Source organism: Gadus morhua, chromosome 18 (genome assembly GCF_902167405.1).
Source record: "Gadus morhua chromosome 18, gadMor3.0, whole genome shotgun sequence".
In the NCBI taxonomy this organism is placed as follows: Eukaryota; Metazoa; Chordata; class Actinopteri; order Gadiformes; family Gadidae; genus Gadus; species Gadus morhua.
Genome location: NC_044065.1, coordinates 16,703,456 through 16,720,587, shown reverse-complemented (window position 1 = coordinate 16,720,587; position 17,132 = coordinate 16,703,456). Strand labels below are relative to the sequence as shown.

Sequence of the window (17,132 nt, the reverse complement as noted above, 5' to 3'; positions counted from 1 at the left end):
TTGGGTTGTTAGCAATAGCAAGCTCGTAGCCGGCTGATTGCATCATCCCCTGTCACTCATTAAGAGCATAGCATGCTATTTAGCCACATTCCCTGCAAACCTGCTCTATAGAGTCTCTCTCTCTCTCTCTCTCTCTCTCTCTCTCTCTCTCTCTCTCTCTCTCTCTCTCTCTCTCTCTCTCTCTCTTTTCCCCCTCCCCTTTTGCATATATCAGAGGCTGGCAGGCTAAGAGGCAGGGACTTCCCCACGCCACACTCCGAGCCTTTGATCCTTTCCTTTGGAGGTAACATCAAAAGGAGAGGCATAGAAAGGCAGCTACCACTGTGAAGTTCCCTGTTCAACTAGATGGCTTGGCTGAGGGCTCCCCCCCTTCCCTCCTCTCTTTCCCCCCCATGCTCCCATCACTGCATCCCTCAGCTGACAAAAACATATAGTTTTTAAAGCCAAAGTTTTCTTTTTTTTCTCCGACTTGTATTTGTATTTTTTTATTTTTCCTCCATGCCCTCACCTCTCTTGAACCTAACTGTCACAATGTACAACCCCCCCCCCCTAAACAACACAACAAACAGTAGACTTACAGATAGAATACACAAAGATGCACTTGTCCCTTTTCCCTCCTTTTTTGATGCTATTGAAGTCCCATCCTTGCACTCACTCTTCCCACTCCCCCTCTCCCTCTCTCTATTGCTTACTCTGTGTACCTCTCTCTCTTCACTTGCCCTCTCTAGCTTGCCCTCTGCGTGTGATGGCAGGCAGCGGTACACATTGCAGCTGGTTGCATCAATGCCAAGACAGGCTCAACCGCCCTCCAACCCCACTCACCAGCACCAGGGCTGGGGGGGGCAGCGCGCGTGGCGCTGGTGGTGGTGGAGATAGATGGGGTTAGAAATAGGTAAAAGGCCTTCGTTGGCAACACAGCGGTCGGTCAGAGAATGCTTTCAGATGAACCAGTTCTCTCCTGGAGGTAGAGGGAGAGGGAGGCGGAGGTGATGGACGGAGATGGAGGAAGAGGTGAGGTTGAGGTGGTGATGAAGAGGTTAATGGTATATAGATTTAAGTCAGAGTTTTGGTCACGTGCCTCTTTTTGAAGTGCGATGTTTCGTTATGCAGTGGAAATGCACTGCATCAATTAAACCAAAACGATAACGACCCATTGGAGTGGTGTTGGTCAGTGGCATGCTGTTAACATGTTTCAAACCTGTAGGGTTTGAAACATGTAAACAGCGCCTTCCTCTAGATTCCATGCCCCTAGCCGCTCTGACGCCGCCAGTTAGTAAATAAGAGCATAAAGACGCCTGGCGTGGGTTCTCTTCCTTCTTCTCTTCTTCCTCCCTTTGCCCCCTCCATCCCCCCTTTTGGTTGGCATATCATCATAATCATCGTCCTCATTACGGCAGTGTTTTGCAGGGGCCGCTATCTCCACGTCAATCACGGCATGTGTGTGAAACACCGGTCGTAATGATCTCCATCCCTGGCTGCCTGCCCCCATCGCCCCCAGAAACAGCGCGCGCTCCCCAGCTAATAGATGCGAAATTAGACTGATCAATACATGGCCTCAGTTCGTTATTGACGGGTTATCGCGACGTGGGATTTCTGGCCGAGGGGTGTTCATACGGGGGGCTAGGCTACGAGGAAGCACGAGGAGGAGGTAGGAGAAGAAAATAAAAACCTGGCGAAGCGAGCCAGCCTGTTGTCAGGTTATTTTTGTTATCCTTTCGCCTCGTTTTCGGGAGCTCTTTTCTCCTATCGTTTTTGAAGTGTCCAAATCAAACAGATGCCAAAAAATGGATTACTTTGGGTTTGTTCTTCTTTTAAATAATTATTATGGAAAGAGAGACGTTGAAATGTGGGACTCGTGGTCATTGTAAAATTTAACACACATATGGAAACCGGAAGTAGGCAGGTCTCCAAGAGGTTAAGCACCACTTTTACCACTTTGGGGGGGTTTAACTCATGGTCAGTCAAACAATCAGCCCCCCTACCCCGTCTGACATAGATTTATGAATCCTGGTATCTGGACCTTATTAACATGCTAAACAATTTCGCCTTAAGGACCCATAAAGTCTGCCTGAATACACATTTCTGTACGTTAAAGTTTTGGATAACCTTGAAAACACCTAGGGACTTGAAACTTGGCGCTGAAAATGGCACAGACGATGAGTTGGCTTAGGCAGCCACACATTTTCTTCAGAAAATGCACACGACAACGCACCTAGGTTCTATTGTAATTTTTTTCGTCGTTGTTTGTTATTGTTAGGGCATTTATACTTGCCTTTAAACATTTAATCTTGTGATTTAAGATGATGATGTTAAAAGATGGCATCCCTGTCCCTCCTCCATCCCGTTTAGCCGACTGACTGCTTGGAGCTCACTAATCACCTGCTCTGCACTGTGAAATGAGGGCGGGGGGACGTTGTAAAACACCATATTAAAGGGTCATCAATAATCAACTTGTGTTACCATGCTTTAGTTGCAGGGGAGGAGAGGGAGGTAGTGTGCGTATCTTTGTAAATATACTGTATATATGAGGGTTAATGATTTTGCGATGGGGGCATGGATGGATCCTCATATGATTCAGCGGTAATTAACCATGAGCCCTCCCTGCGTGGGTGTGCTTATCTCCTATGCGTGTGTGTGTGTGAGGTGGAGGGGGGGTGAAGGAGAGGGCACATCAGGGCCTCATTGGCTGAGGTGATTTGCCGGGGGCCACTTGTTCAGGTTATGGAGTGACGTGGAGGGTGGTTGGGTGCTTGGGGGAGGGGGGGGGGATGCGGCACAGAGGTTTACTCACCTACCATCCTCCACCTTCCTCTGGCCTGAGCCGAGCAGCAGCCAGCCTCCCCTCACCCGCCCAGGGTGTTATTGTCCTGGTAGCATCTCTGTTTTAATGAGGTCCTCTAAGCTGCTCCTTATGACTTACGTATTCATTAAGCTAGTGCAGCCCGGCAAGTGCATACTAAATCGGCTACTATAATGATACGTTTAATGGGGTAGAAAGACCAGGGTGACATTGGCACAAGTCACGAGACCAACAACACTTCGGCCAACACTCAAGTGGGTTGAGGATGTTTAGTTTGTTGTTCTGTTGAAGATTAAAGGTTGTGCAGATAGTAATGTAGTTGACTGTTGACTGTAGGGCTGGGCGATATTGCAAAAATTATTATCACGATTATTTTTTTGATATCGATATTATTCACGATATATAATTTGATACTGCTGAAGCCTGAAGAAACCAGAGTGTTCATTAGTTAAACCATACACTTTTGTTTATTACCATATTTGTGATAAGGGAACATTTAATCACATTGAAATATAAACATTTTATTATGCTACTTAAAATAAGTTGTTTAAAACTAAAAGATCTGTGAGTGACTTTAGTTCCAGGAATATAATGCATACACAACTTCAAAAAGGCTTTATATAGTATAGCTTTATTATATAACTATGAAGTTAGATGCTCTTTCATTACAATGTTAAAAATAGTAATACAGAGCATCTGTAGCATCATATTATATTTAAATTAGGTTGTTTTAGCATTCTATGGACTGAATATGTACCCCCGATTATGACTAGAAACCCTAGAATTAGAATTATTCTGTGCTTCAGACCTGCTCAGGGAGCCATGTTCATGAATATGGAGCTAAAATGTCTTCAAGGTGTGTGTATTTGTGTGTGTGTGTGTGTGTGTGTGTGTGTGTGTGTGTGTGTGTGTGTGTGTGTGTGTGTGTGTGTGTGTGTGTGTGTGTGTGTGTGTGTGTGTGTGTGTGTGTGTGTGTGTGCCCAATACACTGAGAACACACAACACAGAGCCTGTTTCTTGTGTGCCAGTCTTTGTTGAAGATTAATTGCCTGCTTGTACATATGTGTGATTCCTTCCTCTTAATGCTTTCTGAAGCATAGATGTGCGTAGGTGGTAATGTGTGTATATGCATGTGTGTGCGTGTTGGTGTGCGCTCGCTTCGACTGCATGTGAGGCATTGTAAAACCTGAGCGTACACATTCTCTTCCTGCAAGGCTTGTTTCCGAGCTTCCTCACACTCAACCTGCCATTTAACTAATTCATAGTGAACTGGCGTCAAGCAAAACTAGACTGCCAACATCAAAAGCTAGCGTTCAGCACTTCCTCCAGCGCTACGCGGCAAAACATGGAATATTCGAGGAGGAGATGTAGGCGCCGCGGTCGACTCCCCAGCTCTCCCTCGCCAAAGGCCCCAGAGTCCGCTATACTCTCCTGGTAACCCAGCATCACCACCACCACCACCACCACCACCACCACCAACTCTCCCCCCCCGATAAGAAACACAGGCGCTGATTGCGTGGAGTTGATCGACTTCCTGCTTCCTGTTGCCTGACCTCGGGTGAGGCACGGGTGAAGCCGTTGTCAGTGTCTGGTGGTGATGGGGGTCTGTGAATGCGTTCTCGTTAGAGATGGGGATGAGTGTTGAGCCAAGATTTTCAGATTCAATACAGAGTGAATTTCTTATTACTAGGGGGGTTTACTATCATGGGTTCAGGGGTCATCATAAGAGGGAGACTGTAGATGAAGGTAAAGGTAGACCTGGTGGTATTCTAGTTGTACTGGCAGTAGTATCAACTGAGAGGGGTCATTTCATATGTATTAGATACATGTTGCATCAGTTAGCCTAACCACCCGTGTTTGAATTACAATAAATACTCCAATCTAAAACACGAGAAAACAACATGCACAATCTTAGAACTAGACACCACATGTTTCCATACAATACTAGCACACTTTTTTTGTGTGAGTCACAACCACAGTGTTCATTTCTTATTTTCTTCTTGTACGTTAGGGTTTAGAGGGGGAGGACAACATAATGTCACATTCAAGAACAGACTTTCGAGTTCAGCAACCCAGCTCCAACTAGAAGGTGCTAGGTGTATGTGCTGTTAGCCTAGCATAGCTCTAGATACCCCCTGATGCTAAACGCTAGCATTTGGCCTATTCATTAACAATCACTCCCACTGTCTCTTCAGTCCCCAGGCTCTATTTTTAGAGCGGCCCAGAGATACACTTAATGACTTGAGGGAGGAGGGGAGACAGGGTGGAACATGCCCCCAATCAGTAAGGGAGTCTTGTTTACTTTGTTGGCCTTGATGTTGTGTGTTGCGTGCCCTGTCCCATCTGTGGTTAAAGCGGGGTTACGCATTAATGCGAGGGTTAGGCGAGTTGTTTTCTGCTTTTATCTAATTATCCTTTAAGATTTCAGTAGAGTTTATTTCTAGTTTATTTCTGACTGTTGGCCATATATAATAGAACTGGACTGGACTGGTCAGTAATAGCTTAGACTTTCCCTGGTTGCACTTTCAGGACTAAGTTGAAACTCTCTGCTCAAGCAGCTGGTATTTGAACAGCGCATTTGTCCACACCTGCTAAACAAACGGCGCCGGGAGCACGACCATGCTTATCTTTGAGAGCTGCGTTCAAGAGAGTGTAGCTCACTTCCACTACAGGCCTGATAACACTCCAGAGTTCAGATGTGTATATTTAAGTAAAGTCACTCACAAAGAACCCTAACCTTTCGAACTGAAGACATTGAGCATTGTCGAGGAAGGTATCAACTGGCCGGTTTGCTAGCATTTAAAGTTGGTTAGCATTACCTATCCATTCACCTATCGACACTGCAGTGGTTAGTGCTTTGATTCCCACTGGGGCCGACCATGCTATTATTGTATGCACTCAGGGTAATGTCAGATGGTTTGGATCATAGTGACCATCAAATGGCATAAGCTTATTTATTGAATCTATAAGTGTGCTTGTTGGGTTTTGAAGGATAGTAATGAGATAGAGAAGACAGGAGGGTTGGGGAGCACGTTGGGGGAGGGATGCCTGGATGGGGGGAGGGGGAGAGAGGAGGGTTGAGGAGCAGGTCGGCTGCTACAGTACAGTGAAGGGCCAGAAGAACCTCCACTCTCCCCCCCTCCCTACCCCTGACTCCCCTTTCTGCTCCCAGAGGTTCTGGCTTTGGAGTAAATACAGGCCCGAAGGACCACCTCCCCAATCCCCCCACCACCTCCCCCCCAGCCCCGGGGCTCTCAAACCCCAGGCCTTCCCACATTCCGCTTTTATTTTCCTGGTTGCAAAACGCCTCTGGCTATGAGAGCTGGTGGGGGCTTTTATTTTTTTAAATATATCTTCTCATAAAATGTGTATTAGAAGAACTAAAGCCTTAGTGAAGGGCCTTCTGGTGTGGACTAACTTTTACCCAGTTTTTAGCTCTGACTTCTTTTGTCTACGTTTTCTTTCACTTTTTTCCCCTTTTTTGTTTTTTAGGTATGTAGCTCTTACAAATCTATTCCCTTATCTTTTGTCTGCTACACACACAAGTGCACACACGCAAGCACACATGCAAGCACAAGCGCAAGCACACAGGCAAGCACACGCACAGAGGCAGGCAAACGCACACACACGCAAACACACACACACACACACACGCACGCACACACACACACACACACACACACACACACACACACACACACACACACACACACACACACACACACACACACACACACACACACACATACACACACACACACACACACACACACAGCCGAGCAGTATATTACATGGAGAGGGGCCTTTATTTTATAACCAGGGGGATTTGAGGAGGTCTGGCTTGCATTAGGTTCCCCCCTCCTTAAATTACACAAAATTACCCTCCCCACCCAGACAATTGATGTGTTTGTTTAAGCACATGAGCACGTCTTCCCGTGCACCTGCAGTACAGACCGTGACACCTAGTGGGTGTCTGCAGCTCGTTTTCAGATCTCCACCGACTCCTCCTTCTTCGTCTTTTCTTCATAAACGGCTACACACGACTAGCAAAGATGGAGTAATCTTTTAAACCGACTCTGAGCGGCCCAGATTGAGTTGGATCTGCGTCCTAGCCTTGATCATCTGATGATTTAAATAAAGCTCTTCATGCCAGGAGCGTGAGTGTTGGAACCGTGCGAGAGATGTCGCCTGTAATTTGCATGGTTGCCCTAAATGGGAAGGGGGGGGGGGGGGGAATGAACAGTGCATAGAATCACATTGGCTCTAGTTCAAGTGTGCTTTATTAACCATCCTTGACTTCCCCAAAGTTGCAGGGTGGTTGGTATTAAACTCTGAGGGGAAAGGTTGCAGGATCAACGCCCCTCTGAATCCCCAGCAGGCTGTGAGCGACCTTGAGCTAACTGATTCTGGATGACTTCTGTTAACTTTATATCACTTAATAAACGTAATAATGGTTCCTTTATTACATTACCCTAAGTTCCCTCATTCGTACAATAATGATCATATTAGTTGTTGCTGTCCTAAAACTAAATTAAGTTTAAACAAATAGATAAAACCAAACAGAAGCTTAAAAAGAAAAGAATACAGTAGAGTGACTGATGCTGCTTTCCATTTAGTGCCACTCCAACTTTAACCTGAGCCTTGAGCTCATCTCGCGTGTCCACGTCAACCCCAGATATGAGTTGTATGGAAAACCAGGTGGGCACGGTTCAGCCCTGCCTGGCTGGTGCTAAAGGTTGTACAGTCATATCGAAAGTAGCAGAGGGTACATATTATATTTCACTTCTCTCCCCCCTCTCTCTCTCTCTCTCTCTCTCTCTCTCTCTCTCTCTCTCTCTCTCTCTCTCTCTCTCTCTCTCTCTCTCTCTCTCTCTCTCTCTCTCTCAGAGCCAAGGAATAAAGCCATGGAAAAATATCACTCATCATTCAAACAATCTGAATCCATCCAAAATGTCCTCCTGTTCTTCCATCCATTCATCTTCTCCTTCTATAATTTCTCCTGCGTCTCTGTGTGATGGATATTATAAACACGCACACATGGATCCTGAACCATGTGGTTATTTTGGGGGCCAGTCTGTAGATGGATGTTATTCCTGCTCCCAGGGGTCCCGTTGGAACCCACACCGCTGTCTGGGAGCCATCGTTGGCACACAAGGACCCACTGTCTCTGAGCTTATGCCTTTTAATCCAAAACAAAACCAGCATGCCTGGTTGTAGCCTTGTTGGTCCATGGTAGGCAGCAATTAAAGGGCTTCTAGCTGCAAATGGCTGGCAGCTAATGGCTGACTTCATGACGATCAGCCATTAAGGCCCTACGTTTGCTATGGCTAATAATTCGATTAACCAAACAAGCTCTAGAATTTGTGCACAGTTTAATGTGACAAGTTATTTGGATTGCTTGATTGACTCATCGTTTGTGTTTGTTGTCTGTCACTAGACGTACAGGCAAGGTTTCTGCAGTTTGTTCTTTCATTTTATTTTCATTCATCATTTGGCAGACACTTTCATCCAAAGTGAGGCTGTGAACAATCAACGCCTACAAAGGCATTGCCTTCAATCAAGCATCCAACGTAACTTGAGCGTTAATCGCAATCGTGTGGCCATTGGATTGCATCTTAACACACTAATGTGTTGAAATGCATTAAAATGACCACAAGGACACGTTCAACATTGCACATTCTGGAGAATGTATATGGAGAGGGGCCGCAGTGAAGTCGCTGGGTGCGGTGGTGTTGTCGGGCTGTCCTGTCCCCATGGGTACCGGAGCCGCCAAAAAAAGTGTGTGGGCCAGTTAAACCAGGAACCGCTGGCGTTTGGCAAGGACATGTTAGGATGCTGTGTGTCTGCCAGGCTGCCCCCCTCACCCCTGCCCCCCCACCCAATTGGTCTCCTGCCATAGCGTTCTATCTGTCATAGACGGTGCTGCTGGGGCTGTGGGCCGCTGGGTCCGGGTGTGGTGGGGGGGGGGGCTTGTTTGCACTGCGTTGACAGTGGGTGTATATGTGGGTTAAGACTCGCTGGTCACATGCCAAACATTGGCTAAGCAGCAGAGACTCGGGTACGGGGGAGCGCTCAAACCGACTGGATCTTTAACGTAGGGTTGCAATTCCAATGCATTTTCCTTAACTGATCGTTGAACACGTTGACGATAAATAATCGATTATAAGATAATAAGATAAAACACATGTGTCAGTTCCAACATATGTTTTTGCGAAACATTAATTTATGAGGTACGACCAATTTTCTCACTCGAAACTTTCTTCTTGTCCTGTCCTTCATTCAACAAATGGTGCCGCCAAACAAAACAATGTCAAATGTGGTGCAACTACTGCCATTTGTAGAATAACACGGCAGTCAAAACCAAACACATGTTTTAAGAAATGGTTCATAAAACCGACATTGTCGGTTAATACATTTTTTATCAGTTAAATTCTCAGCAGAGATTAATCGATAAATGATTAATCATTAACATCCCTATTTTGAAGATTAACTTTTTTTTTTTGTACTGTTTTGTTTACTAGGAAAAAGGATTTTGGAGTGGGTGTTTAAAGAGTATATGGGGAGTAATCTATAAAGATGGAGGGATAAAATATACTAACCATCCAGGAGAGCAGATACTTCTTCCAGGAGATTAAGCAATAAGAACGAGAGAGAGAGATGGAGGGAGAGAAAGGGAAATGGTTTGGGAGAGAGACATAGAGAGGGGCGAGGGAGAGTGAGGGAGTTCATCCTTGTGTAAAGACTTGGACAAGGCTCTTGTCTTTCAGTTCATCAGAGACAATTGAGTCTTTCAGCTCCTATTGTGCGATCGACTGGGAGAGGAGAGTGGGGAGGAGGAGGGGGGAGAGAGGCAGGGGAGGGGAGAGAGAGGCGAAGAGGAGGGGGGAGAGCGGCAAGGAGGAGTGGGGGGATCGGCTAGCAGGAGGGGGAGAGTTGTGAGGAGTGTGGGCAGAGAGGGGAGGAGGAAGGGGGGAGAGGGGGGAGGAAGAAGGGGGGTGCGGTTGCTCAGGCTAGGGGCAGGGAGAGAAAGTAAGTGAGCTGGCTTTGGGGAGAACCCATCTTCATCAGCTGCAACAAGTTTATTGGGGAGTTTATTTTTTAAGTGTGTGTCTGTGTGTGTGTGTGTGTGTGGGATGGCAGCGCTAGGACAGGAAGAGTGAGGTGGAGGGAGAGAGAGTTATCTTGGAACTGCACAGTAATTTGTCACATCGGAATGGCTCTTGAGTTACCGAGAGGCCCCCCCTCATAGCAGGGAAGTTTTCAGCCTGGGGAGAGAAGGAGGAGGAGGAGGGGTTGGAGGAGGGGGGGGGGGGGGGGTCAAAGGTCACGGCCTACTCAAGCCTGGGCAGCATGTCCGTTGGCGGGGCGACTAACAGCAGGGGGGGGGGTCTGGAGTGAGAAAAAGGCGGCCATGGAAGACCCTGGCGTCGGTGGGGGGGGGGGCAGCCTTGGGGTAGGGGTGGTGCAGTACAGTGGGTGGTGGGGTGCTTGCCAGCGCTTGGTTTTCCTTGGCATGCTCGTGGAACCTGCAGGCGAGATTAGTGTGTGAGAACATTTGCTGGGCTGAAGTGGAGGCGCTTGTCGGGGCATGTGTCCTATTACCCTCCTTCGCTCTTTCTCTTTCTCTCTCTCTCGCTCTCTCTCTTTCTCCGTGTGTCTCTGTCCTTTTTTTCTCTCTCTCTCTCTCTCTCTCTCTCTCTCTCTCTCTCTCTCTCTCTCTCTCTCTCTCTCTCTCTCTCTCTCTCTCTCTCCTTCTTTCTTTGTCTCTAGTGTGCTGTCTTTCTCTCCCATCTCGTTTCTGTTATTTTACTCTTTAGCTATCTTATTTGCCTTCCCTTCTCTCTCTTGACTTGACTTGACTTGAGAGTTGACTGTTACTATCCGTCTTGTTTGGTTTTCTCCCCCACCAGTGGGTCACCTTTCACTTAGCTCTTGGGCACGGTCGCTGACTCTTTGCATCTTTGCAAGTGTTCGCTGCATTTGTTTGAAAATACGATTGGATTTGCAAGCTACAGCCCCAATATGCAACAACCTTGCAGTTTTACGTACTTATGTACTTTTCCCAATTTATAACTCTCATCAACCTACATTTGCTCCCATTACCACCCGCTTGCTCACCACAAAAGAATGAAGTTTACTTCACGGTTAATTAAAAGTACATTTTAATTTACGGTTGGAGCGCCAAAACCACAGTGACTCTTTTCACAAAAGCGCGTGAGTCCTCTAACACAAAACAGGGAGGGCTCACAGTGTTCTACACGTTGTGCTCATACCCAGCACACACCTCGCGTCATCAGAAATGGATCCAGCCTATCAATGGCTCAATGTGCACAGTTATGCAAATCATCTGACCTGCTTACATCATGCTCTTACGCCATGGGCTGACATCATCAGACCCGTTTCCAGCCCTCACCTCTACAAACAGCGCCACTTCCAGTGTACAGTTTAGAGCAAAATGTGTTTTTTATATTTCGCCTTTCTGTATAAAAAAGATCTGCACTGAAACACTGGTGGAGTCCAGCGTGTGTTGTGAAGTCTTTATAAAGACGTCGGCAGGGGTCCTCCACCGTCCGGCCCGCTCTCAAGGACTCTCTGACACAGCCGGATGCTGTATTGAATAACCTCAAACTGCACATCACAGCACACTTCACACTCTCGGCTTTCCCTCGCACCCTTAACACTCCAAGAGTCCCCCTCCTCTCTCTCCCCCGCCTCCCTCCCTCCTCGTGTCCGTGTTGACTTCACAGCAATTAAGGACCAATATAAAAAGGTCTCTAAAAACATTACAGGACAAGCCGCCAACACCACAGCTTCATCATTGTTTTACAGTACAGTGGTTTGTGGGGGAAGAGAGGGGGTAACATCACCTGGTGGGACTCTAACCCGGGGGCATCAAGGCGTATTTGCCCTCGTCCTTTTCTTTTTTAGTGGGATGATCCCGAAGACCAAAACTTTAACGCCTTAACCCCCCCCTCCATTTTTTTTGGAGAGCGGGCTGTGAGGACGCGTATAAACAAGTGTAAACCAACCTCTGTGTTTAGCAGTAAAAGTCCCTCCTGGGGGCCGTCAATGAGTAGTAATGGAAGGGATTTTATTTATCCTGGTTCATGCTGTAGCCCAGGCCAAGGGAGGGCCTGGCAGACACCCTGGAGGGAACTCTTGGATAATTACCACTGATTTAAATACGCAAACACACACACACCCATTCACACACACACACACACACACACACACACACACACACACACACACACACACACACGAACACACACACACACACGCGCACACATACACGCACACACACACGCACACACACACACACAGACACACACACATACACACACACAAACACACGCACACACACACGCACGCACACACACACACACACACACACACACACACACACACACACACACACACACACACACACACAGCTTAAATCTAGGCTACCTGTATCCATAAAAGAATGAAAAGGCTTGTTTGCGGGCACACAGGTAATGAAGTGTTAGAGCAATCGGTTTAGCGCTGAAGCCTAATTAGTGGCCTTGCGATATAAACCCCACAAATCAGGGTGTCAGACCGTCTCCTCGTGGACGCTTTGGCCCATGTGTTCCTGCGCTTGAGAGGGAGAAGAGGGAGACGGAGAGGCAAGGAGAGGATTTTGATAAAGGCAGAGTCAATCATTTATAAGAGTGGAGTCATGAGGTACAGCCGCAGAGGGATGGGTCGAGGCGCCTCGGTTTAAACTTTTTATGAGTTCTTCTGGCTGCTGCTAATAAAATTCATTTTTATCTCCAACGGTCACCGGCGTGGCATTAGGTCATTTAGGTCCACTACCCCGCCTTACATCCACCTAGCAAAGTGAATGACTCACCTCCTCTGTATAGATCCGGTGTTCACTTTCTGAAAATGCAACATCCCTTTTCAACCTCCTAGTCCATTATTAATCTCCCATTTTACCGACCGCTGGGAGCAGGCTGCTAAACGGGATAGTTTTTACTGTAGTAACAATGTATAATTTAGATTTACAGGGCTTCTGTGTGCGTGTCCTGCACATAATACTGCCTTGCTGCTTTTTAAAGGGGCAGTATGTCCTAAAAGTCGAATCCAAGGGAGAGCACCATCTCTGGTGAAATTCTGTAACCATTTTGCAATACTGCTTCTGGTTAGCTTAAATTAAATGCTCCTTTCATATAATGATATCATCGTCCTATTGACAATGATGTTTATTGATGTGTTTACTGGTGGTTTCATTTACTAAAACGTTTGATAATAATGTAGGTCAGGTCACATACATTGCATGCCATTCATCACAGTAACAGTCTCAAAGGGCTTCACAGGGCCACATAATACATAAATCCCTAACCCTAAACCCTCTGAAGGACAAAAGGACTGGGAAGACATCTAATGATATAATGGTAGCCTTAATACAGGGCAGAAGTTAACATTCAGTTAATAGATGTTTAATCATTTAAGAAATCAATTTAGGCGGCAGCTCGATCTCACCCCACACAAGTCCCTGTCTCTTCTCTGTCCTTTTACGTTTTGTGGTTGTCTATATTTCGCCTCTGACATGTTTTGTTTTTTTCTTCCCTCCCTCTGTGTTCTTTCTCCACCATCCAGTACCTACAGATGAAATGGCCTCTTCTAGATGTACAACAAGGCCTCCAAAGTCAAAGACAGGCTCTTAAAGATGCCAGGTCTCCATCTCCGGCACACATCGTTGTAAGTAGAACTCTTCCCTACTCAGTCGTAACCTTCCTTCTTCTCTCTGGAGCCTTCCTTCACTACTTCTCCCCTCTCTCCTTCTTTCCCGACTTTATTCGTGCCTTGCTTCCTTCCTTCCTTCCTTCCTTCCTTCCTTCCTTCCTTCCTTCCTTCCTTCCTTCCTTCCTTCCTTCCCTTGTTTCTCTATTTTATTAAAAATCCAGCCTCCTTCTCCTCCTTTTCTTTCCTGCTTATGGAAAACCTCTTCCGGGTTATAACTTCCCCTCCCTTTTTGAATGGATGTTGTTGACTAACTGAAAAAAAAGACAGTTAACCACTGTCATGGCTAGTTTTGTCCTAACATGTGGGCAGTTTTGGGAGGACTCTTGTTCCTCTAAAACTAACCAATAAATTCCCAAATCAATTGAACACTGAAAAGCCAATGTTTTGGTGTTTTTCCTCTGACGGTTACAGCAGGTTGGTCTTTGCTTTGTTATGTCAGAAAGAAGAATCTGACTTAGACCCTTACTGAATCCAACAATTGTTAAGATCAACTCCATGCTGTTGACACTCTGTTTTGTCTTCTTGGTTGCTCCATGAGATTGTCCCATGGAGAGCACAGAAGAGAGCGAATTTCTCTTCGACTTTGTGGGAAGCGTGGGAGTTATCTCAGCACTGTCTACCTCAAGTATGACGTTAGACCGGGCTAGCTGGCTGGACAGGCCAAGGGGGCAGCACTGACTGTCCGACTGACTGTCCGACTGTCTGATTGTCTGCCTGGCTGTCTGTCTGTCTGTCTGTCTGTCTGTCTGTCTGTCTGTCTGTCTGTCTGTCTGTCTGTCTGACTGACTGACTGACTGACTGACTGACTGACTGACTGTACGGACACAGAACCATTGGCATAAATCTTAGTCGGGCCTGCGTCTGAGGCGCAGAGGACCAGGCAGGACCAGTGAGAGAAGAGCTTGATTGCTAGCCCCAGGCAGGCTTATTGGCAGAGGTCAACAGAGAAGGTTGGGTGTAGCGATGTGTTGTTTATGTGGTCACGGGGTTAGCGAGGGCGGGAAATCGATGAGAGGAACCACGGAGGGTATGAAGAGTACGGAGACGACTTGAAATGCTCTGGGCCTCTAACCAGAGCCTCTATAGGCACGGCTACTACTGTTTGCAGTTGTTTTTTCTTTTTTTTCTTTACTTTGCCTTTTTCTTGAAATGCAAACTCTTCGCAGCCCCCTTTGTAGATCCTCATGCGTTCATAGTGTTGGTCTGCTCTGGTAATAACACTCTATGCAGCAAATCCAAATAAAAGTCCCGTATCGTCAACCGGTGATGAATTTTGCGGTATAAAGGTCATCAACCCTTCCATTCCCAACCGACAGCCGCGTGAGTCACATTGTGGACATTTGATCACCACTGTTGGTTTTACTGTCAACAATAAATACCTCCTAGAATACATCGCAGTTCAATGGTAAATGAAAGTTGGCACGGAGAGGCTGCGCGTTGGTATCATTACCTCTTTAATTTGAGGCTGGGAACATGAGAATAGCGCCCGTCTGTACAAAGGCTGTACATTTAGACAATAAAATAAGCAACTCAACCGTGCAACCCAAAAAAATCCACTTGTCAAGAGTTTTTTTTTTGTGCGAACATCAAGAAGCCCAGCTTGGTGCTGGCGATATTTTTACACCGAAGAGTTCAGAGGGGGTCCCATATTGTCGGGATATTTTAAGAGCTCGCTGGTGGGGAGAGGTGGAGGGGGAGGAGGAGGAGGAGGACAAACAAAAAGACGCTTTCCTGTGAAGTGATTAGGGTTGTAGGCAGCGGCGTACGGCTGCAGGTAAATTCCTGTACTTTCTTCCTGTGCTGCTATGACTCACACGTCTGTAAATACCGACCGGCTGACGTCCTTCTCTTTGAGCACTGGGGTTCAGAGCGTTACACAACACGCATGTTGTACTGCTAAAGCCCTCTCTCCCTCTCTCTCTCTCTCTCTCTCTCTCTCTCTCTCTCTCTCTCTCTCTCTCTCTCTCTCTCTCTCTCTCTCTCTCTCTCCTCTCTCTCTCTCTCTCTCTCTCTCTCTCTCTCTCTCTCTCTCTCTCTCTCTCTCTCTATCTCTCTCTCTCTCTCTCTCTCTCTCTCTCTCTCTCTCTCTCTCTCTCTCTCTCTCTCTCTCTCTGTCTATCTCGTTCTCCCAAACGTGTTTTAAACACGACACCTTGAGCATGTAGAGATGTAAAATCGTGGTCAGGCCAGTCTCGTGGTTAGGCTAGGGTGTTTCAAATGCTTTGTTAGATCTGTCCAGGAAATTGATGACATTTTTCTTTTCATTGTTCGTTGTGTACACACCACGCCACTCACCAGGTATACTCACAATATTTACTCACTTAGTTTATGTGAAAACCTATCAATCAAGTTATCTCTGTTACAGAACATTTTAGCAATCCAAATATTTGTATTTGTTTGTTAGGGTTGATTCAAATTTATTTGCAGCCTATATTCTGTGTTTTAACTGGGATACATCCGCAGAAAAACGTCTCTCTTGTCAGGTTGTTGTGGTTGTTGTGCTTGTGTGACAGGCTAAACTAGTTTTTATGAATTGTTCCTGTTACGGTCAGTTGTCACTCAACCTCTCTCTCTCTCTCTCTCTCTCTCTCTCTCTCTCTCTCTCTCTCTCTCTCTCTCTCTCTCTCTGTCTCTCTCTCTCTCTCTCTCTCGCTGTCTATCTCTCTCTCTCTCTCTCTCTCTCTCTCTCTCTCTCTCTCTCTCTCTCTCTCTCTCTCTCTCTCTCTCTCTCTCTCTCTCTCTCTCTGTATCTGTCTCTCCATCACCCCTGTCTGAGTGAAGGATGGATGGTTTCCTCCGTTTGCATCATACCTGCTGCAGAACCTCCAGACCTGTAGACACGGTTACCGTGGGCAACGCCGCTGGTGATGTCATCACACCACAACCACCACCACCACCACCATCACTGTCGGCCCTCTCCCTCCTCCCCACTTCTCCGAACCATGACTACTTAGACCAATTTACAAACGGTAGCCGGGCCGATCTTTCTGTTGCCCTCTCGCGACCCAGCCGAGCCCAGTGGGGGTGGCTGCAGCGCTGAGAGCCAAGAGTCGAGGCGGCGGACGGATGTGTATGAGAAGATCTGAAGTTCAGATGACCTCTAGTCTGTCAAAACAAACCACAGCCAAAGCTACAAGCGGGACTGATGGGAATCCAGGCGGTAGCTGTATGTATAGTGAGCCCTGGCTGTATAGAAGCAAAGTTTGAGGAGACAAAGTTAGTTGCGTTGACGCGGTCAGGCGATGTTTTACTCATCATTCGGTGTCCTTTTAGTGGCATCATATCGACACCGCGTTGGGTATCTCGTCCTATGGTGGTACTCCGTCTTAAGATAAGATAAGTTTATATTTGGAGTTGAATAGATACATTAAGGGACCTTTTACAGCAATATTTGGATGTTGGCTTTTGCTGTTGTTTTCTTTGTGACATACACAGCAAACGAAAGTACAGAGTCCTGCATGGAGTCACGATTTATATTAATTTATCTTTCAGTGGCGGGAACCACATTTTATTGTCCTCAATAAACTAAAACTATACTGCCCCAACGGATAACAAGAAGTTG

At 46.6% G+C, this 17,132-nt stretch overlaps 1 protein-coding gene across 23 annotated transcripts in view; it reads left to right on the top strand.

Moving 5' to 3' along the window:
- Positions 1-17,132, top strand: part of tcf7l2 (transcription factor 7 like 2) — a 101,757-nt gene that overhangs the window by 23,566 nt on the left and 61,059 nt on the right. For all 23 annotated transcript variants that reach the window (XM_030339989.1, XM_030339990.1, XM_030339986.1 and 20 more), the window contains exon 4: positions 13,424-13,525. In XM_030339989.1, coding sequence (XP_030195849.1) covers positions 13,424-13,525 — 102 coding nt within the window. The remainder of the gene's footprint in view (positions 1-13,423; positions 13,526-17,132) is intronic.